This window comes from Pinus tabuliformis, chromosome 7 (genome assembly GCF_031772625.1).
Source record: "Pinus tabuliformis cultivar Carrire ecotype Pingquan chromosome 7, CPIR1, whole genome shotgun sequence".
NCBI lineage: Eukaryota > Viridiplantae > Streptophyta > Pinopsida > Pinales > Pinaceae > Pinus > Pinus tabuliformis.
This window is the reverse complement of record NC_142293.1, coordinates 1585652997-1585680306: the sequence shown is the minus strand read 5'-3', so window position 1 is coordinate 1585680306 and position 27310 is coordinate 1585652997. Positions and strand designations below refer to the sequence as shown.

At 37.8% G+C, this 27310-nt stretch overlaps 1 protein-coding gene across 1 annotated transcript; it reads right to left on the bottom strand.

The window, feature by feature from the left end:
- Positions 1–9399: 9399 nt before the first annotated feature.
- LOC149254148 (trimethyltridecatetraene synthase-like) lies at positions 9400–11316 on the bottom strand. Its single transcript, XM_089456992.1, has 2 exons — positions 10339–11316; positions 9400–10247 (listed from the first exon to the last, which is right to left on the bottom strand). Exons 1-2 carry the CDS (start codon positions 11251–11253, stop codon positions 9597–9599), a joined length of 1566 nt encoding a protein of 521 aa, XP_089313118.1. The 5' UTR covers positions 11254–11316; the 3' UTR covers positions 9400–9596.
- Positions 11317–27310: the final 15994 nt, after the last annotated feature.

Sequence of the window (27310 nt, the reverse complement as noted above, 5' to 3'; positions counted from 1 at the left end):
TTTTTTCTGGGAAAACTAGTGTTTTTTTTATCAACTAGCCCTCTAGGTTTGGCAGCTACCCTAGAAATAACAGTTCAAAGTAATTCAACGATTTCGTCTATCCATAATAGATAAGAGAAAGATAAGAGGACCAACTTGGAACTTCTGCTTAATTCTTTGCTTGATCTTTCTCCCCCTTGACAGAGCTCACAACTCCTCTCTGTACTTATCCCTCTTGATTTGTACTTGTAGAAACATAGTAGCAAAGAACTATCAAAGCACCATGATCTATTGTATCATAAGCATTACGGAATCAAATGTATAATGAACATACAATGGCATTCACAAATAATAGCATTCACAAGTGCACAATTATATGGAAGAAAACTTAAAGAAATTTATTAAATAGAAGGAAGAATTACAACCCAGTTGTCTGATCCAGCATCATCCTCCTAGCATCAATCCCTCTTCACCTCATGAAATAGCAAGATCACACCAACAATACAATGCTCTTCTTTCAAATACAAAACTATCAACACTTCCTTGCAATTCACAACATTACAACCCCTGGATCTCTTAGATGAGGGATCCATTCATAGATGTGCGCAAGGGTGTGAGTCATCTCTAGGGTTTTGATTAGTGTTATTCCACTTGTTACAATTGATTCCACTTGTTACAATTGGTTCCACTTGGAGATTTCTTGGATCTCTTACTCATCCCTGGGCGAATTCAGAGAGGCAAGTGTCATAAGAGAAGTTTCTAGCAGACTCCATAAGTATCCACTTAGCAAACTGTCTCAGACATTTGCCCATCCTCGCCCATCACACCCTATAGAAGGCCTAATAAGTATGCATTTCACATGGCTAGTGTAGCAGTCAGTATGCATTGCACCCTGACAGTGGAGCAGTTAGTATGGTCCAGTTTAGGCCAATTCTGGATGGTTTTTTAGGTGGAACTTTTGGGGAATGATGTAATCAGATGACCGTGATCTTTTAGGGTATGAAACAACACTTTTATGGGTTGAGGAGCCCTAGTTTATCAACATATAAGATTGGGGTTGAAGTTCCCAAATATGTTTGTAACATACATGGCCTCCCACAACCCTTGCGTGGCACTCCCATAAGGTATATTCTCTTTTGTGTTGTAGGACACATCGTCTGAGTATCTGGTCTAAGCCCATTTTGTAAAGTTGTCTTGCTATGAGTTGGTAATCCACTACTCTGACCACCAGGTGCCTTTTCTACGTTGGGGTGTATCCTTGTGGACAACTGCTTGTTGTGAGCAAAGTAGCAATTTCCTAGAGGTGGTTGGGTATGGCTTCTATCCTGAATAAATTGGCATCGGGTAACTAACCATATATTTCTCCATCACTCTCCCCTATTTCCAGACGAGAAAGGTAATCTGGGCCTACATTCAGTCTACTCAACTTAACAACTACTTCAAACGTGAACTCTTGAAATAATAATAGCCATCTGCATATTCTTCCATCCAGTACCGACTTGTTTACTAGGTATTTCATTGCAGAATGGTTTGTGAAAAATTTTAATGGTGCCCCTAGCAGGTAGTGCCTAAACGTTTGGAGAGAGTAGACCATTTCTAGAGCTTCTCATTCTATTGTTGTGTTGTTTTTTTCCACCGTGGAGAGCTTTCTGCTTGCTTAGTATATTGGATGATCCATCTTCTCTCATGGTTGTGCTAGGACTACTCTTAGTGCTATTCCAGATGCATCAATATGTACATGGAACATTTTGTTCCAATCAGGGTACACCAATATGGGTGCACTTACTAACCTTTATTTTAGTTTATCCAGTGCTTCTTGACAATCTGTTGTCCAAATGAATTCCTCCGTCTTCTTTACTAGTCTCTCCATTGGGGTTGTTATGGTTGCACAGTTCTCGATGAACCTTTGTAGTAGCCCATATGGCCTAGAGTTGCTCTTAGTTGCTTTATGTTGTGGGGTGGTTCCATGTGGAAGATTGCTGCTATTTTGGCAAGGTCCACATAGACTCCATATTTGCAAACAATATGGCCTAGCAGGGTTCCAAAGGGAACGGCGAAAATGCACTTCTTCAAATTTAAAGAGATCTGCAATTGTTTGCATCTTTCGAAAGTTACTCTCAAGAGACTTCTATGCTTCTTTAGCATGCTGTATACTATCCAGTCGTCCATGTAGACTTCTAGGAACTTATGAATATAGTCTCATAAATTTGATATTACAATCCTTGAAAAGCTTGCTAGCACATTCTTTAATCTGAATGGCATTACATTGTATGCGTACTACCCCCACTCCATCTTAAATCTTGTTCTCCTTTTATCTTCTTCAGCTATTTGAATCTGGTGGTAGCTTCAGAAGACATCTGTGAACGATTAAGCCTCATTCCCCGCAACATTGTCTTGGACTTCGTCGTTGGAGGGCATGGGGAATGGGTCGTGCACGCATGCATTGTTCAGGCTTCCATAGTCGACGCATACTCTAATCTCAGTCACATCCTTCTTGTTATGAATCACTATAGGGCTTATCCAGTCAGCTTCATCGATCGGAAAAATAATTCCTACATCTATCATTTTATAGATATCCCTTTTAACTTTTTCTTTTACCCTTGGGTTTAGCTGGTATGGTCTGTGCTTCACTGGTCAGACTCCTGGTTTCAGAACAATTTTCATTTCTCCCAAGTTACCTTTTATCCCCTTCAGTTTAGATACCAAAACCGGGAACAAGTCCTTGTATTCTTGTAGCAACTCAAAAATTTCTTTAGTGGTTTGCTCGTCCTTGTAGTCTACTACTGAGGCTATCTTGGGTTTATCCTCCATCCCTACATTTTGTTTTCTTAGATTCACTGGTAAGATATGGGCACATTCTATCGAGGGACTCTCCAGATCCCCCTTTCTTCCTCTGTTTCTTCAAAGGCTAGGTGTCTAAGCCCTTCCAATCTGTCTTCTTCTGGTTCTACATCGATTTTGTCGCAGGTTACCAATCCTGGAGATTCCATGTCAAATAAGAATTGTAGGAAGTTTTCTTTGTGCTCCCCCACAACTAGTGTCTCCAGAGTGAACAAAGCTCCCTTCACCACTTGAAGAGCTTCTATCATTTGTGCTTCACTATCCTTGAATGAGAAATCATCAATGAACTGTGTTTTCAAGGCATCCCAAGTAGTTGTTTGTCATCATAGTTCTTCATGGATGTACCACGCCTAGGGGATGGCACTAAGGGTGTGTATAAAGGCATGCACCCACAGGTTCCTTGGCAGTCCCTAGCTTTCCTAGTTGGTCTTGCACCCTTTGACATGTTCCTTAGGACTTGAATTCCCCATTTATTATTTTTGGTCTAGTGGCTGCTCTTCTTGCTTACTAAACCTTTCCTTTATTGCTCACTTTCCATCCTTCCAGTCTTTTAATACCTAGCAATGTGCTTTCCACCGTCTTGTCGGTGTTACTGTGAGCACAATTTCTAGAAGGGGAATTATGTGGTCTTCTAGTACATCCTGGTCCATCTCGTCTAGGAATTGATCTATCAGTTCAAGGCCACAGTACTTCGGGATGTCATCCTTTCCTATATCTCCCCAATTTACTTGGCTTATCATTGCACATCGTCAGGTTGTTAGTTCATATCCACACTTCTGCCATGCATCCCATGCAGCTTCTGAACCAACTTATGAACTTTGGATGCTCCCCCAGCTAATTGATCCTCCAGCTGTAGGATTTATGTAATCTTCCCTCTTTCCTACCATGAGAGTGTACAACTGATCTAACATCCCTGGTTCTTCCCTGTCATCTACTGGTTCTCTAAACCTGTGTCCTTGATAAGGTTCCAATGACAGACTCACCCTTGGGCCTTCTAATTCTAAGATCATCAGTTCCTTTTTCAAATCTATGACAACATAGTTTTCATATGCCCAGTCAATCCCTAGGTGTGCTGGATATGGGTCTTTATCCCCAATAATGTCTATTAATTCGAATTTAGTGTGTGTTTTTACTCCTGCTACATCAACCTCTACATTCTCCAATCTTCTAATGGGTAGTATACAGTACTGATTTTCCATTCTCAATTGAATTGGCGAATACTTTAGTTGCTACTTCCCCATTTCCTCCTAGGTCTTCCAGGGTAGGATGTTTACATCTAATCTCAGATCTAGCATGGTGTCCTTTATCTGGAATCCTGCCACCTATGCATTGATTTGGAATTCCTTCCCACTTTTCTCCTTATTCCGTTTCACCCTCATGGAGGCTTTCTTTGGCGAGACTTCACAAGGTTGTCCCACATCTTCTTGCTCTACGAACACTGTGACTTTCAAGCTTTTCCATAATTCCCTTAGCATGGTCTCATCTTCAACATTTTTTAAGAACATTTTAAACCATTCCCTAATGGGTTGGGCAGGGTCGGGCCCGCAGACTTGCGGACCTTGGGTGTACCTATCTTCAGTCCTCCCTTTGAGCAATTTGGTTGCTTCTGGGTAATACTGCTTCTGGCGCTCGGGCTGATACGCCTTTGGTGGTGATGCCGCTTTGATGATCACGGGGGTTTCCTCGACGTAGTGATATTCCCTTGTCTTCTTCCCTCCTTGGGTGACTATATTGATATTTGTTGAAGGGAGACCCTCGTCAGTCTGAGCCTAGGAATTCACCAGATTAACCCCTTGCTGTCTGGTCCTCTCTTCCCATTTCATGATGAGCTCTGGGCAATCTTCTATCACGTGGGTGTTAACTCTACACTGCGAACAACATGGTCTTCTCGAGAGTGGGCATTCCCTTGTGACATGTCCTTATTTATCACAATTGTAGCATCTTAGGGATCCTCTACCCCTTGATCTCCCTCTGCGTCCATTTCCTCCTCACCCCCCTCGATTTTCTTCATTGAATTGGAACGTGGATCTGTCCAGTCTATCCGCCAGAGCATCTAGCGCCCAACATTGATCGGTGTGATGAGTGGTCGATGCGCAGAACTCACAGTAGTTGTTATTGGGGATGCTAGAGTCCTTTTGTAGTACTAAACACATCTACGGTAGGTTTCCATACATTCTAAATATTTCGCTGAAATCTACGTTATTCCTTGCTGAGAAGGGTCCTCGCTCCCCAATGGCCACAACCCCTACGGTTGGAGTGGGTCCCAATGACCCTGCCACCCCTCCTGCTTCATTAGGACCTCGCAGTCACAGGCATTCTGTCGCAATGTGCTCCTCCACTAGGTAATGGGTGCACTAAACATTAGGTCTAGTAGGTCGTATGGGCTGAAGATCCCTCAGCTTCTCGGTTAGGTTCGTGATCTGGCTTTGTAAGCCTGTGATTGCCAGATCTAGCAGACTTGTGCCTCCACAATATTCATGGGGATATACTTCCATCACTTCTATCTGTAATGACTGATCTAAGGTGTCTTGCAGGGTTCCTATCTTTTGTTGTTTCAATGGTGTTCTAGTCAAGGGAAAGACTGCCTTAATGAACCAGTCCCACTGGTGGTTTTGGTCCAAAGTATAACTTAGCTTGGTAATGGTGTCCTCAAACCTTTGCATGATCTCCCACGTAGTCTCTCCCTCCCTCTGCTTAATTTCCCACAACTCTGATAGCCCTTGCTAATCAGTTTGCGATACCTAGAATTCTTGCACAAATCCCCTCTTAATGTCATAGATGGTTGGGTTCTGGTTTTGATCTTCCCACTTTATGAACCAGTGTAGAGCCCATTCCCTTAGCATGGTCTAGAATTCCATCGCTCGAACGTTATCCAGAGTCTAATGGGCTCTCCAAATGGCTTTGTAGAGGTACCAGTGTTGCTCCACATCCTCATTCCCCTTACCTGCAAACTCTAGGTATCTTGTAAATGATCCGGCCATACTGCTTTAAATATTAGCTAATAACACAAAACCATTTGTTCCCGACTGTCGCAACCACTGTAGTCCCAAGCTACTACTATAGACGGTTCTGGTATCACTCCCAGTATTGAGACCAATCTTGTATTTTTCTCACACCCTGTATACTTGTGCCACTTTTGTTGGGTTAAATATAATTCTTCTAGTTTGTTATAAGGTACCAGGGGAAGGTCAGGGAAAATGACTCTTGTGCTTCAGGGTTGGGGCTACTGAACTTTGGTGGATGTTGGTTCATCATCAAATAACTTCCTCATTTTGTCACCCATTTTGTCTTTGTCTTCGCGCCAGCATGGGTGATGATCCTGTGTTTCTTCTTCAACGGCCTTTGGGGAGGATTCCCCATATGTTCCTGATTGCGATCCCACATCTGCAACATTCTGAGATAGTCCTCCTCCAGTTCCCTGTTATGATCCTATTTCCACAACCTGCAGGCAATGTATTTCCTCCTATTCCTAATTCCGACATCATTTTGTCCCATCTTCTGGTGCCCTAGCATCATCTTCCCCTTTCATCTCAGCTTGGGGTTTTTCCTTCACCACTGTTATCAGGCGGGACCCTCTCCTTCTTTTCCCTAGGGCTCGAGTTGTTCTTACCTACCACTTGTCTTCTAACAATGCCTTTCTTTGTGCTCTAACATCCCTCACTTTCTTTAATCCTTCTACATCCATCACCCCGCAACACCCTTATCCCCTTGTGGGAAACATTTTCCCCTTTAGTTCCTTCCCTCGATACTAGGGTTTTATGCTTCCATCCTAGTAGTGGATAGAGATAGCAGTCCCTCTTCTACCAAAAGCATCTTAGTCCAAGTCGGGATTTCCCCTATCAATTGCCCCCTTAGCTCAAAGTTGAACATTGCCTCCGCCTTTGTGTAGGACTGATAGCTTTCTGCAGCAAACTCAACTACATATCCTTCTACCATAGTTCTCACCAAAAAATCAACTGCTCTCATCCGCTCATTATCCAGCTTTTGTAATAGTGCAGTCTTGGACAAAGTCCAACTATGACAAGCTCTCGCCGATCTACTCGAAGGACTTTGCCACTTTAGTTCCCTCAACCATTGGTATAGGTCCTTAGGGAATTTGCACCAGAAAATTTCGTATTGGTCATCTAAGATATCAACGTATAGGATCTGCTTACGCACCTTACCGATTGGCTAATTCCTATAGACAGCTCTTTCTACCACAGATTGGTCAATTTTGTGACTCCACTAGTTTCTGATCTCTCTCTTAAACATGCTCGACACCATATTCTAAGCTAGTTCTCTTAATTTTAGGTCCTAGCAATGAAACCATTTGTTGGCTCGAATGAGTCATCGGAGAAAAGAGCCCGGGGTCAGGTACATACAATGGTGAAGGCAGAGCATCTATGCTTAGACACATAGTTGGCATCGTAGGATGCTATGAAAGGCATGAAATCCATGAAGATTACATGACCTTCGTGTTGTTCGCATACATGCTTCGAGGGAACCCACTGCTATGGTACACCATGCTGCCCAAAAAATCTATTCACTCTTTCCATCATCTGTTCAGAGAGATAACTCATGTTTTCAATCATTTTGACCATAAAGCACTCAAATAAAGAAATTCTAAAATTACGGAAAGAACCCGATGAATCCATTGAGAAATTTCACATGCGCTTTCATAATTTTCCATATCGATTTCCTGAAGATGAAATTGATTGGGAATTCCTCAATGGAAGATTTAATATCTTCTTTACATATCCAAAAATCCGTAATTCTTGGAATCTTTCGAACCCCTCCCATCATACCTCAGCGTTAGAGCTGCCAAATCTAAGACGGACAAGGTTGCTGTCATAAGTGACTGCCCGTCCTCTTCTCATCAAACAACTCTAGCTCCATAGTACGAGGTGGGAGAAGGTGCACGCACATCTGTTGAACTATCACATCCTCCCACCCCACCTACTCTCAGTGTCTGCGCAGATTTGGCTTGCAAGCCTACTGGTTGTCATGTGGACTTGTTAGCTCAACCTTCATCCTTGCATTCTGTTGATCCTCCATATTGTACTATCTTATGTTCTTTTGTTCTAGACTCCACACTTGTTCTGAACGATGATCAAGTTGCCAACGAAGGTGGTGTTGTACTACCAACTTGCGGTATCATTCATGATGAGTGTTTGCGGGAATCTAAAGAAGAACCCGCGGTGAAGGATGACTCGCTTCCATCTGCGCCTCATTAGCTATTTCCTGACATCTCTTGTGATTCTTCCACTTTTGATTTTCCCTACGAAAACTCATCTCGAGATGTTTCTACTTCCGACTATTCACAGGACACACCGGATGTCAGCCTGTCATTACATCGTGGAGAGGACACATCTTTTACATGCATATATTTCTTGTCTATCATGCCTTCACTAACACGGGTCAGTGAATGCACTGGTGGCTGCATTGGAAATATAAGTTCATGTGAGTAGGCCCATGCACTGTTTAGCGTAGGATTAGGAGTAGTGTTTGCTTTCTTGCTTTGCTTTGCTTCCTAGTTTGCATGCTTGCTCTGCTTGCTCGCTTTCTTTTCTTACTTGTTTTGCTTCCGCTTTACTTCTTCTTTTTTCTTTCTGCTCTCTTTGGTTGCTCATGTCCGTAGGTTAGCCTTACATGGAACTTTGTTTGGATTTCGAGACAAGCTGGACAAATCTAAGTGGACTTGTACAACTATTAACATTTGGTTACATGTTGTTCTCTCTCTTTATGAAGAGCTTGTTGTCTTTAGTCAATGATGTCTTGATGGAAATTACGTTATGTTCAGAGCGAGTCTTGGTGAAAACAGAACGCTTGAATTGTTAACTAGTACTACCTACTCTAATCGGTTCTTTTAAGTTAACCCTTGTCAACTCAGTCAAATAGAGTAAGGTAAGGGGGAAAACCTTAACAAGTATGTCAGAGGTATATATAACATACTTCTATGAAGGAACAACCTATTCTACTCTCAATAAGTCGAGATCTCTGTTCTACCTCTGAAATAAGTAAGTGTCTATGCATAGTTCTTTGATAAATGAAAAAATGAAAAAATGAAAAATGAATAAGGTGAAAGAAGAAAAAAGTTCCCTGCATAGAGAGATCATACAAGTAACTTAATTTTGTCGGGGAACTGACCAAAGAAAGATTCTTGTCTTCCTAGGTGACTCAAAAAAATTGTTATCATTATATTATTATATTTTATTTTATACCAATAAATTTTAAGAAAATCATAAATTATTTTAGTTTTCATGAAACCCTCATTATTCAAAAGTAACATGTAATTAGATGCCAAACTCGGGAGAAAAATCCACCATTTAAAATCATCCATCTAAAATACAAATTCCCTTTTTTGGTCCGAAAGTTTCCAAAAGAGATGCTTGAAATGTTTGTTAGAAATTTATATCGTATGTTTTCCACGGGCATGTTCCCTTTAGCGATTTTGTTGATATACTTTAATTTTACATGTAAAATATATAAGTTCGAAAAATATAATATGAATATTTATGAGCATATCTGGTTTCATTATTGAATGCACAAAAAAGTCACAATCATTCTATATAAAGTGATATCATCAGAAGAAAATGATCATACCAGAAGTATTTTCTCTGTTCATTTCTAATACTGCCAATGCAAATCATCACAGCAAACTTACTACGTTTACAAATAATACTTGGTAGCAGAACAGCTATAGGCACGACATATTTATAATGAGAGATATATTATTCCCTTAATTATTCCATAAAAGTATAAGGGTACTATGCTTTCGAACAAAAAGTAAGAGATATTTAACTCTGACTGTCAGTGAGGTCGAAGTTGTAGAGATGGGAAGGCAGGCGAGGTCGGGCCATTGCGACAAGAGGGTGAGTCTTAGGAGTGGACAACCCAAAGGTCTCGCCCATATCCAAGTCCTTGGGGCTCTGTCCATCAGGAAGCCACCAGTGGAATCCATGAATCAGATTCGCCAAACCCAAATGAACTACTTTCAGTCCCAGACTATAACCCGGGCACATCCTCCTCCCGGTCCCGAACGGCAGCAGCTTGTAGTCTCTGCCTTTCACGTCCAACGGGCTGCCTTCAAATCTCTCCGGTCGGAATTCTTCGGGCTTCTCCCAAAAATCGGCATCATGAGCGATGGTCCACACGTTAACGTACAGCCTTGTGTTCGCCGGGATATCGTAACCGGCGATCTTGCAGGGCTCAGTGGAGAGACGGGGGACGAGCATGGGAGCCACCGGGTGGAGCCTCATCATCTCCTTCACGATCGCCTGCAGATACTGGAGCCCACCAATGTCCTTTTCCTCCACCCACCGCTCTCTTCCCACCATTCTGTCCAGCTCTTCCGTCGCCCTTTCGATGGTTTCCGGCTTTTTAAGGAGCTCGGCCATTGCCCACTCCACGAGCGTCGCGGAGCTCTCGGTGCCGCCCGCTATGATGTCCTGCACACACAAAATTCAAACGATTCAGAGAATTAGAAAGGATAAAAACCCCATGAAAAAACATAGAGACGAGAAAGCCTAAAGTGCGTGCCTGAGTGAATGCTTTGACTTTGATTCGATTCAGATTTAACTGGGGATCATCGGCCTGCTGCAGCAGAACGTCCACCATATCCTTCGCCGCATAATTCTCCACGCCCTTCCTCCTCTTGTCGTGCTCTTCCAACACTTCCTCCAGGAAAACATCCAACCGCTTGCTCAGCTTCTTCATACGCCTGACATAACCCTGGAGATCCAGCCAGGCGAGCCACGGTATAAAGTCTCCAATGTTAAAAACCCCGTTCAGCACAAACAGCTCCTCCCACATCTCCCTGAACTCCGCCGGCTTTATCTTGTTCCCCGCCTTCTCGTCCAAATACCTTCGTCCCAAAACCATACGAGAAATTATATTATTGCTAACATTCGTCGTCTCTTCCCTGATTTCTACAGGGAGCCCGCGCTGGGATGTCTCGAACACGGAACGTATCATCCTGGCCACCTCTTCTACTCTGATATACTCGTAGGATTCGAGTCGCTTGGCACTGAAAAGCTCCATGAGGCAGAGTTTCCTCCCGAGGCGCCAGTGCTCTCCGTAAGGAGACCAGGTGATGTCGGAGTAGTTGTAGACGGTGTATTTCCCGGCAGCCACCCGAGGGCGGGAAGCGAATATGAGGTCGTTGGTCTTGAGAAATTCTCGGGCCATCTCAGCCGTGGAGGCTACGACACAGGGCACGGATCCGAGTCTCATATACATGAGTGGGCCGTATGTTTTGCAGAGTCCATCCAGGGATCTGTGAGGTAGTTTTCCCATGAGATGCAGGTGCCCGATTATGGGCCATGCACGAGGACCAGGCGGTAATTTTACAGAGGGCCGAAATCGCCTATAAATCACATAAGCCGATACGATCGCCACTATCAGATAGCCGAGACTTCGCATATCTGCAGTGGGTAACACCCGCTCAAGATCCATGGCAAAGCAGAAAATCACAACTCTTAGCACTAACAATGTTGGTGCATTAATCGGGAGATTCACCGTTATCGTTTGTGATTCGGGGTAACCCAGACAGTCACTATATTTATATAGTGAAAAAATGGAATGATGTGCGTTTCCAATAATTCCCGTTTCATTCCACCACTTTCTCTGTTCTATCCTTTATCAAATTCAAACGATTCCATTTTCATTTCACCACTTTCTCCGTACTTTCCACAGGCGACATGTCCCATCAAAATGATTCAATTTCATTCCACCACTTTCTCGTCACCTTCCACCCGCCCTTCATTTCCAATCAAAATATAAAGGAAATGTATACAAGCATATTATATCATATTATGTAGAGATGTATGCCAGCACATTACTTATTAGAGTATCAAATTTATTATCCTAAATATAAATTTATTATGAGAAATGAAATGATATTTTAAGGTTTATGAGATTAAATTTTTTTAATTTAATTTGTTTTTTATTTAAATGGATAATATAAGAAATAGATGTTAACATATTTTTATAATATTTTCTGATGTCTTTAAATACATTATATTCCAAAATAAAACACATTTCATTTTAAAATGAAATGTTTTTTCCATTCCACTATTTCAGATGGGTAAAATATACACAATTGCTCTATCCAGCTTTTTTTAGGTGGCATTACATTCCAAAATGAATTTTTTTTCCCATTCCACTCTCTGAGACGTACAAAATGTACACACCCGTTCTTCTTAGTTTCTTTAGGCCTTTTCCACCATCCTATTTCACACCAGCTTCTTTAGACCTTTTCTACCATACTTTTTCACATAGAAGCTAATATAAATTAGTTTTTAATTGAGTAATAAAAACCTTTTGCCCACCACTAACTACTAGCTCCAATCTACTCTTTTTATATATTCAAATCTATTATATCACTTTAAAATAAATTATCATAAAAACAGCGTGGGTTTAACCTAAATAAAAATATTACTAGTTTAATTTTGGTGATGATATTTTAGATATAAATCTATCAAAATTAAAATTAACTTTCGCTTCTTTGAAGAAAAATAACAAGAACAGTTATTATATAATCAAATGTAATAATATAAATATAAATTTATATTCAAATCTATTGGAGTGGAGTCACGTACGTCACCTTGGAATAAATTATCATTAACGTGGTGGAAATCTTACCTAATTTAATTTTGGTGATGATATTTTAGTAGTAAATCTATCAAAATTAAAAGTAGAATTAACTTTCGCTTATTTGAAGAAAAATAACAATACCAATTATTATAATATAATAATTATATTTGAAATTAAAATTAACTTTGCTTAATTTTAAGCTCACTTGAAAAATAATAAATAACAATAAAAATTATATAATGAAATTATCGTCCCATATCAAATGTCTTCTGAAATAATTAGGAATGAAGTATGCTTGCTTCCCCCACTCTACCTCGGAAAACTAAGGCGATGCAATGGACTCTAGCAGCCGAAAACATCGGCAAGACCAGTTCGTACTTACTCTGCACTGAGAGTTTTAAGAAGTTTTTATTTAGGTTGAGGAATTGTTTGGACAGTCAAAAGTGATTGGATTTTGGGATAAAAGAATTAGGAAATCTAGCAATAGTGTTTGAATCATGTTTTTAATAATAGAATTAGATTCAACACCATCAAAAATCTCTTGCACACCTAAAACCTTAAAATTTAACAACTGTAACCTAAATTTACAAAATCCTGTGAAAATCGTATCAAAATTTCTATAATTTTACCAAAAAAAACAATCTGATTTAAACTGATTAGACTACGGCTTATTCTTCTCCCTAAAGCAAATGCATGGAAGCCCATGCTTTCCCACCCTCTGATTTGACGTTACAAAATTCCTGCTTTCCCCCTTTGAACATGACTCCACTTGCCAATGTCAAATCACCATTTTTAAACGCAAGTACTCTCTCTTTCTTGGAGAATTGCGAAAATTTAGCAGTCTTAATAATTTTTGCCGGAACATTAACAAAGTTGCACCCTCGAGTGTGGAATAATAATTTAATTTAATCTTTTTATAAATCATATGACATAAAATTTATGTTTAAAAAATAAAATCACTATCATGACATCAGTTTGAAAACCCTATGACATCATGCCATGACTTTGTTGACATACATCATCATCACTTATAATGTAATTATCCATAATCCAATGTCATAATTTCGCCTTTTATTTTACTCGTTGTTCTTCGAGTCGTTTCATCTCTGGATTACTTACCATTTTATGTTATTGACGTGACACCATTAAGAGCCAGAAGAATCATCTCTGGCTTTTTCTTAGTCCAAGTCGTTGGATCAAACTCCAAGACGCAGAATTTTCCGGGCTACTAAGCGAAGTTGAATAGGTAACTTCACATACGTTTAAAAAAACCAATTAATCTACAAGGTGTAATGAATGGTTTTGAGGAGGTGAATTGTTGGATTAATTTTTTTTGGAGAGGCGTTTAGGTTAAAGTTTTATGAAACTTCGCATGATATTGGAGATAACAACATTGTATTATCTTACACTTATGGAGTAGATTATTTTTTATTCAAATGTTAGAATTAAATTTTACTTAAACTCAATTTATTTGTTATTCCCGTCTCTGCACTTTTACATTGTGCATAATGAAAAGCGCCTCTACACAAATCCCTTCGCACTGGGATCATCTGGCCGCCCAATATTCTGTTTTTGAATTATAACGGAATATTAAGTTGCATATTATTTTTTACTACTATTAATATTGATACATTGCGCCAAGTGTAAAGGTGCAGATTCATACCTTTTGTGAAGCCCATAATTCATATCTGCACTCTACATAATAAAAATTTTATTCATACCTTCACATTATGTATAATGAAAGCTAAAATATCTCTATTGTGTAATAAGTGTAAGTGCCAAAGATTCCTGTGTCTTCCCCTATGTGGACGCCTAATAATTCAATTCATTTTAGAATTATAACTGAATATAAGTAGAAAGAGTGAGTTAATGTTGATATTCAAGGCTTTCGAATACTTTGCGCATTTGGTGTTCACAACACAATTTTGGAGGCTTATTATCGAATATTAAATGAAGTGTCTTTTAACAGGTGTGAGGAAGAGGTGTTGTGTAGGAGAACAGGTGTGCGTAGAAAATAACAAAAACCTTCATCCATAATGTTTGTAGCTCTGAAATAAGGTTGAACAATCATAGATTTGTGCAAAGAGGAATGTGTGCAGAGGTGCAGATTCATACATTTTGCGGTGATCCAAGTAGCTCCGGAGAAGCTCAAAAATCGAAGTCTTCGTATTTCATCGAAACTAGGACCATATCAAAGAGCTCGTTGCCTTGATTCCAGTGACGTGGATGACATCTCAATCCGAATTTGTATGTGCAAGTTATTGACAGTCAAAGTTTCAAGTCAAAGAAGCAAGACTTTGTTGCCACATAAATTCGGAGGCTCACTAAATTTGGGAGCTTAGAGACATTTGGTCGCAGCAAACCAAGCGACAAATTTGACTTTAACAGCAGTTGGAATTGGACAAAATGTCACCTTGTTGATTTTTCTAGTGACCCCCTCTCATTTCAATGAACAATTTTCTTGTTTGGAACCTATATATATATATATATATATATATATGGGCCACAAATCCCGCTAACCATTTTTTAAAATATATTAAAAAAGCATAACAAGGACAGGGCTCGTGGATCTAACCCTGCGACCTTGCCTCATGACTAATGGCATCATATAATATACAATGGTCGGTGGAATTTGAGTCTCCATCGACTACCAACCGACCAACCCAATGGTTGGCCCCAATAAACAAATGCTTGAACCATGTTTTAAAATGGGTTGGGTGGTTTTGAACCCCTAAACTCCCAAACCTCCAACAAATTTAACATAGCACACACTAGCCAGTTCACCTAACAACTTTGTTTAGACATCCACCCAACAAAATTTATTTAAACCCAATTCACTTTTCGACCATAGGGGGATGGAATGGGCGCAAAACTCAAATATTGTTTTGAATGAGGTGCAAAACTATGACACAGTAAGGAACCCTGCATGATGTAACCAGGACAGTTCCAAGAGGAGGAAACATGACACAAGAATCTTTGAGGAATCTTTTAGATTCCTTGGATGCCTAAATTTGACAGTGTCAGAATGGGATCAACTTTATCCTCAAATTTCATAATTTTTCACAAGGATTGCGATGTCACAATCTGTTTGCCATTTGAGCTGTTGATTTTCAAGCCATAATCCAATTGGGAGGTATAATGATGCACTTTGGCCACTTCCTTGTTTTTATTTTGCTGAAAGGATGGATGTATGTTGTAGGTTTCGGTAATCTCTATATGCTACAATAGGGCAATGAGATCTATACCTTTGTAATAGATTCATCAATTTTAGCGTTGCATGAAAATTCAAGATGGTGCAATAATTAAAGAGGGCCATATTGACACTTCACCATAAACTCGTCATGTTTATAGCCATTGGTCTCAAAATTTCGAGACGATTATGATGATGATAAGTATGATTTGAATTTGATTAGCGAATTCAAGAGGAACTATTGCCACTTATGTGAGTGTGCATTCTATGCCACTTTTGTGAGAAATCATTTCTTTGTCTTGTTGAAGGAGAAGACTCTGTGAGTGATATTTCTTTGTAGGAGAACATCTCTTTGGAGAGACACTGTCACCTAGGATGAGATATATATGCTTGTGTTGATGAATATTTGTCATGTACCCATTATCTTTGATTGAGAATAATGAAGTGGCCTCCCCACTCATAACCCAGGGCTAAGAGATCTAGTTCACATTGGAAAAACTCCGTTATCATGTGTTTTGTTATGATTGCTTCATGGTTGTTCGCTTCTTGTTTATGTTGATGGATTGATGAAGTATTGCTTAGAGAATGTATTGCTCATGTTTCACATGCAAATATAAGTGGTAGCAAAAGGTCCTGGAAATGACGGTTTTCGTTTAAAAGTATTAAAAAAAATTGAATCATGCAAAGTCCGAATATTCATATTGAGCAAATATTGATCATATTATATATCAATTTATTTTGAACCTCCACACTTATACATGTCCATACTCTACATAATGAAAACTTTGTGGCGACAATGAAATATTCCTCCAGACAATCAAATCTCCACAACTCTACATTCAACACAATGAATGTTGGACTTGTACATATGATAGAGAAATTATGTAAAGCAAGTGGATACCTATAAATTCATATTAAGCAGTTGGATTAAATGGAGGCGAGTGAAACATTCAACAATATTATCTATCGATTTCCCCTGCACATTCACATTTGTGAATTTCCACATAATGAAAGCTTGTTTTGCATATTTTCACTTTGCACAATGGAAGCTTTCGTGTTTCTTCAACATTTAAATAATCGATCAGGAGAAAGCAGGAAATATGTGTAAAAAATATAAATATCAAAAGGTGTAAAGGAAGTCGTCATTTTTGCAACCATTCTGAAAGAAATCAAAACTACAAGCAAGTAGTGATATGGAATGCAAATCACGACGCTTCTAAAGACAATTTCCAACACTTTCATCATACTCAATATCAAAAGTAGTCATATAAATTCTTTAAGAGCATGAATAAATTTCTAGTTCCAACTTCATGTAATTCAAAACAGAAGATGACAATTTGAACAGTGGGTAATATTAATATTTGCATATTATTGTGTTGTGGGTGTGTAGATTGATACAATAGGAGAAGTCGGGAAATTTGTATCAATTAAACACTGAGAAATATTATATATTAGTTTCTTTTGCATCTCTGCACTTGTGCATTTTCACATTTCACACAATGAAAAATTCATACCCGCAATGAAATTCTTCTTCACACAATGAAATCTATCTTCACATTTGTGCATATGCCACAATGAAAGATACCTCCACACGTTTGTTCTCAACACAAAGAAAGCTAAACTTCGAGATATGTGATTGTTTCAAAGTGCAATATTATATATTGGTTTCTTTGGCACGTCTGGATTCACGCATCTCCGCACTCCAGACAATGAAAGCTTCATCTGCATAATGAAAATATTAGTTTCATATCTATATTACACATAATGAAAGTTTTCACTGTGAATAAATTCCTTTGTACACCCAAACTACACACATTAGCACAATGAAATATTTTCCTTTGCTTTGTATGATGAACGCTTAAGTTCATCTTCATAGTACACATCTCTATGAGCATTGGTTTCTTTAGGTATATTGTTTTAATAAATTTGATTTAGAGAACTTTAATGGTATCATATTCAAGAAACTTGAATAATTAAACTCTAGTAAAAATGAAAATGAATGTTCCAATGTTTAATAATACTTACAATATGCAAAAGCACGGAACACGATTTTTTGACTATTAATTGTATTTTGAATTCATGATTTTTTGAAAAATAAATGATTAAAGCACATAACTTATTTCAAACTTTGTCAAGTAAACATAAAATGGATGCAAAGGAAACACTCAACAATATTATATACTAAGAAATCACATATCAAGAAAGGAAAAATCAATACATCAATTTCATTTTGAGGTATGGAAGAAGCTTTCATTATGCATAGTGTAGAAGTGCGAAAGTGCACAAGTGCACAAGATGCACAATGAAAGCTTATTCCACACCTCACAATTCCAAGGAAATATATTTTGAATTGCCTAAGAAATATATTTTATAGACTCTTGGTTAAATTTATAAGACAAATATGTGTAAATATCGACATGGAATATAAATTACGGATGTTTTTCAATAGATCTTTAGGGCTTCATTTATGAAAATTCTCTACAGGTCGTCCTTTAACCATGAAGATCTCATAAGAACACATATTAGTCTACTATGTACTATACTCTAGTTGTTAGACTACCACTGTAATTATATTAAGTGATTTATCTATCATTTATTCCATAACATTATTTACTAGATTTGTTAATCACTAAAATGGAGAACTACCAATAATTGTCAGAGGTGAAAAGTCATTATATCTATTTTAGTAGATGTATATTGCTTGTTGGAAATCAAAAATTTCAAAATGAGATCATGGATTGTGTTCATCCATGGCACAAGTATTTTATAGCAAGGAAAAGTTTTATCTAATGTAGAGTTGAGGAAATTCTTTTATTGGAGAATACATTACTAATGTTTCTAAAAGGTGAAAATTAATTATGATATTGATTCATGGAAAATATTTGCAAAGATCCAGATAGGCCTAGGATTGAATGCCTTAATGTAATAATAATATGTGAGAAAACTCATCTATGTTTTTTAAATCAAAAAATCGATCTCAAATATATGAATTTAAAGCTTGACCAAAGCACAAATTAACTTGACAATAGAAATGTTGGCATACAATATTTCAAATTAGCATTATGTACAGCAAAGGAAGCTTTGATTGTGCAGAGCGCTCGAGTGCAGAGGAAGAACAATGAAAGCTTCCTATGCACTTCTGTAATCTACAAAATGAAATTAACTCAATCCTAAACATATGAAAAAATTCAAACTTCAAGAGATTAAAACACATAACATATTTATCGTGATAGTGTTTTATTCTTGAGATATGTATGTCTAAGATCCAAAATTGTTGTTAAATGTTCATTTTTGTTTTAATCAATAATAGAGCATTAGATAGAATACAAAGGCTCAAAGCATATCTTTGAAAGCTTATATAAATCATTATCACAGAATTGGAACATACTCAAAATTAGAGCACAATAATCAATATTTATGCTTGAGAAGTATTTAAGAGTAAGAAATAAAATTGCAGTACCAATAATTTTATGTAGATTCAAATCTTAATCACATAGCTATAATTCAGATATATACAAAATCATATTCAAAACATTATGTTAGGATTCTTCACATAATTGGTGAATGGAGTTAGAACTGGAACAACCAAAATTGAAAATCCTGATACTAAATCATAAAGTGCATTTGTCCCAATGGGGATTAGAATTTGGCTCCCCTAAACAGTGATATTTTTTTATTTGTTTCTTGCGGAAAAAAATCATAATTTTATTTAGCTTGAGAAGAAGGGCAAAATTACATTTTGTAGATGCCGAAAGGCATTCAAACATGTTAACCAAAATTCCTATAAGAAAAACCTAATCACAAAGCTTCAGTAGGGCCAAAAACCCCTGAGAAAAATAAATACGCACATCAAGGCTAAGTGATAAAAGGGCACTTATCTACTACTTTCTACTTTTATTTTCCTTGATTTTTTTCCAAACTCCTTAGGAGGGAGTGGCATTTACAATTTCCATATTATTTTCATCCATTGTCACAGGGGATTATTTTTCTGATCTTGAACTTTTAGAAACATGAGATCTTTTTATACCTCTCGTCTCCAATTGAATGAGTAATTCCTCTCTCTGCTTCACTAAAATCTCTTCTTTTTCAGGGTTCCTACGGTTTTGGACCATTTTTTCTACTTATTCCTACCCACCATTTACTAGGGTGCCTTGTTGATTCTAAATTCTCCATTAGTTCACCATCCTCTTCTTATTTGATCCTGTTCGAAATACTGAGAGGTGGGGTGAATTAGTATTTCTTTTCAATTGTTATTTTTATCAATTAAATAATTTATATTTAGACCACAAAAAAGAACACCAGGAATAAATGCTTTTATTAATATAATCTTTACAATAAATCAAGTACAATGTATATAGGGCTTCAACCAGTTACCAAGCACCAACTTGGACTTTGTGAGGCTCCAACCTCTAGGGCACCAACCTTGCATTTAGGAGCACCAACTCCAAGGAAACCAATCCTACCAATTCTGAGGCACTAACCCTAAGGGCTCCAACCCTCTGTTGTATATTGTCTAGATATGTTTGGTAGTTATTCTCTGCTCCCAACCTTGTTGGACCTACGACTTACTTTTGTCCTCCTGTTTGATGTATGACTTTCTCTATTTCTTTAAATTCACCAGTTGTGAACCTTTTCTTGTTCTCTGTTATCGATGCCTGATATTCCCGACCTTTGGCTTCCTTTTTTTCTCACTTTATCTTCGGCTTCCTCTACGCTTGCTCGAACTTTTGGCTTCTCGACCTTCGACTTCTTGATCTTCGGCCTCCTCTGTCTCTTCGAGTTCACCAATACTCAAAACACACGTTCATTTGGAAGAGAGGCCGACTTATGATGTCGCATATTAAAATTATATCAAAGAGGCCCTTTCATCCATAGACTTAATTATTCATGGAAATCGCATCACAAGAGAGATTATACCCATATTGGAGATCCCACATGCCACGTCATTCCTTTAGTCACAATCGCTACTTTCAAAGGTCTTTTACAAGTCATGCCCATAACATACTCTGTCCTCTGATATCAACATCATTGATATTCACATATCAACATAGTTAAAATCATATAATGGGTGGTCGCAACTACCACATCATAATATTAATCGCAATTGCGGTTTACCATCGTTACATTTCTTTAAGACTTGTGATATGTGATGGATGCGATATTCCAATAAGCTTCTTTTGATAACTCAATCGAGTCCACAACTTTATCACAAACAATGGTTTTAATATGTCATCTCTTTTCAACTTTGCGATTCAATGGATGTAATATTTCATTAAGTTATTTCATAGTGGTGCAGTCGGATCCACCATAATATCGTAATCGCATTTTTTACTGTGACATCCATTTATGAATTGCGATATGAAAGTTCTGATATAGTGGATGTGATATTACAATAGGGCGTTTTATAATGGAGCAATCGGGTTCATAATAATATCGTGATCAGAGGTTTTAATGTAACAAGGATTTAAACACTTGCGGTATGGTGGATGCGGTATTTCTTTAAGACGTATTATAATGGTGCAGCAGGTCCAAAATGTTATCCTAATCGATGGTTTGTGGGACTTCGAGTGGCACATGGATTAAAAACCGACCTTAACCCTCGCAGTTGACCATGGTCTAAGGGTTGACTATGAGATCGATGTTTAGGATTGAGTGCGGGACTTCAGCCACGATCAAGGAAGTTCGTACTTTCCTACCCCCGCTCTTTTGATATGTTAATTCCTCTGATACTCTTCAATACTCCTCTAATATGTTAACTCCTCTGATATTTCTCCGGTATTTCCTGAGATATTGTTGTTAACTCCTCATTAAAACTGTTTATGCACCTTCGCTGATGTGTTCCTCTTTACTTCTCGTGGCTTCCAATGACTTCTTCTGATAGCTCTTCTTTAACTACTCTTATCCTTGACTTCCAATGGCTTCCAATGTCTTTGCTCCTTAGCTTCTTGCTCCTGTCAATTCACAGATCTACTATGCTTCTCCTTGGCTTCATATCATCACTTAGTATCCTAGGTTATTTCCATATTGACATCAATGACAATCTAGATCAACAATCCCCCCCCCCTTGTCATTGATGGAAATATTCTTCTTCTATCCCCCTTTGACATCAATGGAAAATGAGTGCACAAGGACTCCCCCTGTCGAACTGCTCCCCTTGTCATGCAACATCTTTATGAATCAAATTAATGTGATGCTAAAGAAATAACCCCCATGTTTTGAAAAATATGTTGAAATGCTTCTTGAGGAAGAGGTTTTGTGAAAATATCACCTATCTGCTCCTTAGTATTGATATATTCCAAGATGATGTTTTGTTCAGCTACTTGTTCATGAATGAAATGCTACTTGATTGTTATATGTTTGGTCTTTGAGTGCATCACTGGATTTTTGCTGAGGTTGATAGCACTGGTGTTATCACAATAGATGGTGATTGGTTGATTTGTACCTATGTTGACATCTTTCAAAGCTTCCTTCATCCATAATATTTGAGTACAAAAATCTGTAGTAGCTATATACTTGGCTTCAGTTGTAGATAGTGATATGGATGTTTATTTTTTGTTGAGCCAAGAAATTAGACAATCTCCCTGGAAGAATGAATTTCCAGTAGTACTTTTTTGATCATCAACACTTCCGGCCCAATCAGCATCGGTGTATGCAGTCACAGTACGAGTTGAGCTCTTAGGGTACCAAAGACTAAAATCAGAAGTTCCTTTCAGGTATCTGAGAATTCTTTTTACAATCAACAAATGGGATTGTTTAGGAGCTGATTGAAATATTCCTACCATTCCTACTGCTTGCATAAAGTCAGCTCTCGTAGCAGTTAAGTATAGAAGGGATCCAATTATTGACCTGTAATGAGTTGCATCTACCCAAGGAGAGTCATCTTCTTTGCTTAATTTGCATTCTGTGGTCATAGGTGTGCTCATGGGTGCACAGTCTTCCATTCCATATCTTTTAAGCACGTCTTTAACATATTTGGCTTGAGATATGAACATGCCTGCCGTGGTTTGAGATACTTGTAGTCCAAGGAAGTAAGATAACTCTCCTATCATCGACATCTCGAACTCTTTTGACATATTTTGAGAAAACTCATTGCTCATCTCATCACTATTACTAGCAAAAATCAGATCATCAACATAGACAAGTGTGACTAATAACTTATCCTCATCTGTCTTTATGTAGAGATTACTTCCTGCCACCCCCTTCTTGAAGCCTTCTTGTTGTAGATAGTGATCCAATCTTGCGTACTAAGCTCTAGGAGCTTGTTTCAACCCATATAATGCCTTTCTCAACTTACAAACAAAGTATTTTCCTTCTACTAGATTAAACCCTTCTCGTTGCTCCATGTAGACTTCTTCCTTGAGTTCCCCATTTAGAAATGTTGATTTTACACCCATTTGATAGATTTTAAATCCTTTTGAGCAAGAAAATGCCAAGAACATCCTTATAGCTTCCACACGAGATACTAGTGCAGAGGTTTCTTCAAAGTTAATTCCTTCAATTTTTGAATAACTTTTACAAACAAACCTTGCCTTATTTCTGATGATTTGTCCATCTTCATTCATTTTGTTTTTGAACAACAACTTGGTTCCAATTTTATTTTTATCCTTTAGACAAGGTACCAGATCGCATGTCTCATTCTTCCCGATTTGAGAAATTTCTTCTTCCATGGATTTTACCCAATGAGGATCCTTGCTTGAGTAAATGTTTCTGGTTCTATTATGGATAGAATAGAAACATCAATTTTCTTTGGTGTACTTATCATCCTTATTCGGGTTTGTGTCCCTTCATCTATATTGCCAATAATTTTCCCTTCTGCGTGATGTTTTTTGAGAAACTTCATCTTTGAAGGGGTTTGAAATGGTTCTTTTTCTTTGTGTTTTTCTTGATCTTTTTCCTCTTTTTCAGGTTCTTCTTTAATGAGAGGGTCAACTTCATGATCTTCAATTTCTTTTTCTAGAAGGTCTTCATCAGTCTCTGCATTAATGCTTTCCACTATTTTCTATAGTCAATTATTATTGCACTTGTAGGCTTTTCTCCTTGTAGAATATCCAAGGAATATGCCTTTGTCAACCCAAGAATCAAATTTTCCTGGTGAGCCATCATTGAATTTTATGAAGCACTTGCTTCCAAAAATCTTGAAGTATTTTACTGAAGCAGGTCTTCCTTTTCATAATTCATAAGGTGTTTTCTCATTGTTTGGTCTTAGTTCAGTTCAATTCAAGGTATAAATAGTTGTCCCGACTACTTCTCTCCATAATTTTGGCTACAAGTCAGTTGCTATTAACATTGTTCCTGCCATTTCTTGAACTGTTCAGTTTCTTCTTTCAACCGCCCCATTTTTCTTGGGTGTTTTGGCAGAAGAGATTTCTCTTTCGATTCCATGTACTTTACAGAATTCATCAAATTGTTTTGATGTGAATTCTCCCCCTCTATCCATTCTAATACATTTAATCTTAAAATGATTTTCATTTTCTACAAAAGATTTAAGATTCTTAAAACATTCAAATGCTTCAAATTTATATTTTATGAACTATACCCACATCATTCTAGTATAGTCATCAAAAAATAAAGAAAAGTACCTTTCTCCTTAGAGTGTCAGAGTTCTAGTTGGTCCACATAAATCATCTCCAAAGGTTTTGATGTAGAGAACTCCTTGGTCTTGTGGCTGGTTCTAGTTTGCTTTCCATGTTGACATGGACCACGTACTCCTTGATTTGGCTTGAATAACCTTGGGATGTCTCGTACTACATTAATCTTGCTGATATTGATCAGGTTATCGAAACTTTTATGTCCAAGTGGCTTGTGCCACAACCAACTTTCATCTGTTTGACTTAAGTAACATTTATCTTCTTGAATCTTGTTCAAAATGTAGACATTATTTGATGTTCTAACTCCTTTTGCCACAATTTTCCCTAAGGAAGAGTTTCTTATTTCACAATCTTTAGTGTTAAAGACAACATTATGTCCTTGATCAAAGATTTGGCTAACACTGATGAGATTATGTTTGAGCATGTTTACTAGCAAAGCATTTTGAGCCTTTCCTTTTCCATTAATAAGGGTAACAGTTCCTTTTCTAGCAATTTTGACAGATCCACTTCCAAAGGATACATTTCCTTCCTTTTTGTTCAATTAGACAAACTTCCCTTTTCCCCCTGTCATATGTCTAGTGCACCCACTATCCACAAACCAATGATTTTCATCACTGTGTGCACATAGGGCTAGGCCACATTTATCTGTGCTGGGATTCTCATTTTTTTCTTTTCTTCTTTTGAGGGGGGAAATTTTGTTCATTATGTCCATTATCATTACATAATGAGAAAATTGGATCAAGTTTTGCCAAGAGATCAAAAGAGTTGTAGGTCTTGATTTTTCCTTGCCCTTTGAGATCAGATGGTTTATTTGTTTGATCCTTCAATTTTGGTGTTTCATTCTTACGGGCCATGCAATGTCTAGCTTGATGACCAAATTTTTTACAATAAAAACAATGCCCCAAAAATATAGTTGTGTACCTATTGTAATAGCCATGATTTGAATCAACATTCTTCCTTGGAGTTACTCTCTCTTCAGTCTTTGGATTTGAGATGGGCCTTTGATGAAATAATATTTATTCTTTTGGGTTGTTGGAAAGTACGTCAGCATAACTTTTCGCATTATTCATAGTACTTGATGATTCTCCTTTAAAACCTATCCTAGATTTGTCATATTAAGGTTTTTGATTATTTAGGATAGAGTCAATTATTTGAGAGCTTTCCCAACCCTTTTTGAATTGCTCCAATTCCTTCCTTAGAGATACTATTTCAACTTCACGTTATTCACAAATTTCTTCTTTTTCTTTTAGCTTATTTTTCAAGAGGACTTCCCTTCTTTTTGTTTCCTCGTTTTCTACCTTGAGAGAGATGATTTTGTTTCAAAATTTCTCATTTTCTTCAATGGAACTCATTAACAATTCATCTACATTTCCTTCTAGACCTGAAACATCATCATTTGTGAATGCCATGAATAATACTTCTTGGCTTCTAGCATGGTCATTTTCTTCATCTGATTCTTCATTACCTCCTTTGCAATGAGGGAACTGATTAGTTGATTTCCTTTTGATGACTACAAATTCACCTTCATCAGACTCATCCTGCTTAGAGAAGAATTTCTTCTTATTGAACCCTTTATTTTTGTATACCATCCTTTTAGAATTTTCCTCACCATCACTATCATGCTTATGAGGACATTTTGCAGCATAATGACCTATTCTTCCACATTTGAAACAAATAAGAGGGTACTTACCTTTTAGCTTAGATCCTTTCTTTAGACTTTGTACAAATTGTGCTAATTTGGATTCAATATTGGAGTCTCAATACTGGTATTCCATTCTTTCCCCTTTTTTGATTTTGAGGCCTTGAATGCTGCATCTTTGGAACTTGGGATTCCTTTTCTCATCTCATAGGCAATGAGTATTCCATGAAGTTCATCCATCTTGAGAGTATCTAGGTCCTTCATTCCTTCTATAGCACTTACTTTGGAGTCAAATCTATCTGGGAGAGATCTTAAGACCTTTTGAACAATAGTGATTTCTTCAATGTTTTCTTCCAATACTTTAAGAGTGTTGACCACTTCAGCTACTCAGAGAAATTATGATGCAATATCTTCTTCATCATCCATTTTCAGACTTTCAAATTGCCTTCTATGAGTTTGAAGCTTTGCCTTCTTAACTTTGGAAACCCCATCATATAAGCTAACTAGCTTATCCCATAATTCTTTAGCGAAACCGCAATTCATGACTTTTGTAAATTCAGAATCAATGATTCCACTAGTGATGGAATTTAAGTCTTTTTCATTTGCAATGTAATCTTTCCTTTCGTCTTGATCTATTGGAAGAGTGGGAGGAGCTGTGTACTCATTTAAAATCGAATCCCAAACTTCAGGTCCAAGGGACATTAAGTAGTAGGACATTATTTTTCTCAAAAAACCAAAATTTGTCCCATCGAACATAGGTCTTCCTGACACTTCTTGATTTCTCATAGTGACTAAGAATCCTTCTTCTAGCTATTAGGCTGATATGAAGAATCCCTCTTTGATACCAATTGTTGGAAATATGGGGGGCGGGGTGAATCAATATTTCTTTTCAATTGTTATCTTTCTCAATTAAATCACTTATATTTAGACCAAAAAAATGAACGCTAGGAATAAATGTTTTATTAATATAATCATTACAATAAATCAAGTACAATGTATATAGGGCTTCAACCAGTTGCCAAGAACCAACTTGGACTTTGTGAGACTCCAACCTCCAGGGCACCAACCCTGTCTTGTCAAGGCACCAACCTTGGATTTAGGAGCACCAACACCAAGGACACCAATCCTACCAATTCTAAGGCACAAACCCCAAGGGCTCCAACCCTCCCATATTGTCTAGATATGTTTGGTAGTTATTCTCTGCTCCCAACCCTGTAGAATCTATGACTTACTTTTGTCCTCCTGTTTGACCTACGACTTTCTCAGTTTCTTCCAGTTCACCAGTTGTGAACCTTTTCTTGTTCTCTGTTATAGATGCCTGATACACCTGACCTTTGGCTTCCCTTTTCACATTCTTGATCTTGGGCTTCCTATGCACTCGCTCAACCTTTTGGCTTCTCAACCTTTGACTTCTTGATCTTCAGCTTCCTCTGTCTCTTCAAGTTCACCAATACTCAAAAGACACGTTCATTTGGAAGAGAGGCCAAATTATAATGTTGC

Bases quoted from the DNA above. Each gene is read 5' to 3' on its own strand.
- LOC149254148 (XM_089456992.1), bottom strand. From the start codon at position 11,253: ATGGATCTTGAGCGGGTGTTACCCACTGCAGATATGCGAAGTCTCGGC. The intron at 10,248-10,338 runs GCACGCACTTTA...TTGTGTGTGCAG, and splicing joins AAGTCAAAGCATTCACTCAG to GACATCATAGCGGGCGGCAC.